Genomic DNA, 1,481 nt, shown 5'->3' with positions numbered 1-1,481 from the left:
CTAAATTATTTTTTGATTCTCCTTATTACGTAAAATAACTTGCAAAACTAACGAATCCAAACTTAACGATGGACACACTGTGAAAATAAAAGTTTCTTCCTTTGCAAATTTATTGGCGGAGTGAAGTGCCGTCCCGGGCACTGCTGCGAGCAGGCGGAGCGTCGGTTCGCGCGCGGCCTCACCTCCCTCACTTGCCGTAGCCGCCCCTGGAGCTCCTGGCAAAGCCACGGTGACCCCCGCGGGAGCCGGCGTCTAGGCGCGAGGGCAGTCCTCCGAGAGGAGTGCTGGAGGCCCTTCCTGAAGGACTCCCCTTTCCGCCGAGGCCTCCAGAGCCGCCTCCGAGTAACCCTCCCTGCGAAGAGCCTCCTCCTCTGTAGCGGCGCTGGGAGCCCGCCTGGGAGGATCCTGAGGACCCATGGATGGCTCCTTGGTTGGCGTCGAGGACCCCTTGGTTGCCGCCAGGCGAGGCGTGGCTGCCGCTGATGGAGCCGCGATTACCACTGAAGGATCCCTGACTCCCCCCGTAGGCTTCCTGACCCCCACCAAAGGAACCGTGATTAGCGCCAGGAAATTCCTGGTTCCCACCAAAGGATCCTTGGTGTCCTACGGAGGTTACCTGGTTACTTCCGAACGACCCTTGTCCCCCGGTAAAGGACTCCTGATTACTTCCGAAGGGTCCGTGGCTGCCACCTGCGGGACGACTGTACAGTTCGCTTGGTCTACCCGCTGGCGAGGATCCTCCACTGAAGCCGCTCGGAGAAGCCCCTGCGGCAGACGAGGCCGAGGCGTGACGGTTTCCTGCAAGCCCGATGGTCGATCCCTGGAGGCCATTTGGAGCGCCGAAGAATCCTCCGGTCGAGCCCCCAGGCCTCGGGCTCTGCACGGACCCTCCGACTTGAGTAAATTTCTGCACGTTGGAAAAGCCTCCCGAGGAACCCGAGCTCCCACGAGAATTTCCTTCGAAACCAGAGGCTCCACCACTATAGGACCCTGCCGAGGCTCCCTGCGCGCCGAAGGAGAGGCCCGAGGAGGCCCCGAACCTACTGGACGCGAAGCCCAGTGAATCTCTTGGGACGCCGCCGCTAGAGCCCTTGGGACCCCCGGAGGAGAAGCCCGGGGAGCCGGAGGGGAAGGCCGAAGAGGCGCCGCCGAAGGAGCTACCCGACCCAGAAGAGCCCTCTCTGTAAGAGGTTCCGCCGGAACCGAGGGAATCGCCCGCAGAGCCGAAGAAACCGCCTGAACTGCTTCCGAAACCCGACGAAGACCCTCCGTGGAAGGCTAAGCCGGCTAAGGAGCCTCCACGGCGGCCAGGGAGGCTGTGAGTGCGTTCCGCGGAAGGACCACCGAAGGAACTCGGAAAGTTTGTTCCAGAAAACCCTCCTGACGCGGAGGGGGGGATGTACTCACTGCGAGGGAGCACCTCGGCCCAGGTGGAGCCGAGGAAGAGAACCGTCAGTAGATATGCTGCCTGGAAAATGAGA

At 61.7% G+C, this 1,481-nt stretch overlaps 1 protein-coding gene across 1 annotated transcript in view; it reads right to left on the bottom strand.

The window, feature by feature from the left end:
• Window positions 1-26: 26 nt before the first annotated feature.
• LOC119590943 (loricrin-like) overlaps window positions 27-1,481 on the bottom strand; it is a 2,254-nt gene continuing 799 nt past the window's right edge. Inside the window, exon 2 of the mRNA XM_037939682.1 lies at window positions 27-1,468. Within this exon, the coding sequence (XP_037795610.1) occupies window positions 188-1,468 (1,281 nt within the window). The 3' untranslated portion in view covers window positions 27-187. The remainder of the gene's footprint in view (window positions 1,469-1,481) is intronic.

The sequence above is a fragment of the Penaeus monodon genome, chromosome 28 (assembly GCF_015228065.2).
Source record: "Penaeus monodon isolate SGIC_2016 chromosome 28, NSTDA_Pmon_1, whole genome shotgun sequence".
Taxonomy (NCBI): Eukaryota; Metazoa; Arthropoda; class Malacostraca; order Decapoda; family Penaeidae; genus Penaeus; species Penaeus monodon.
The sequence above is the reverse complement of the archived record's forward strand: the minus strand, read 5'-3'. Positions and strand labels throughout refer to the sequence as shown.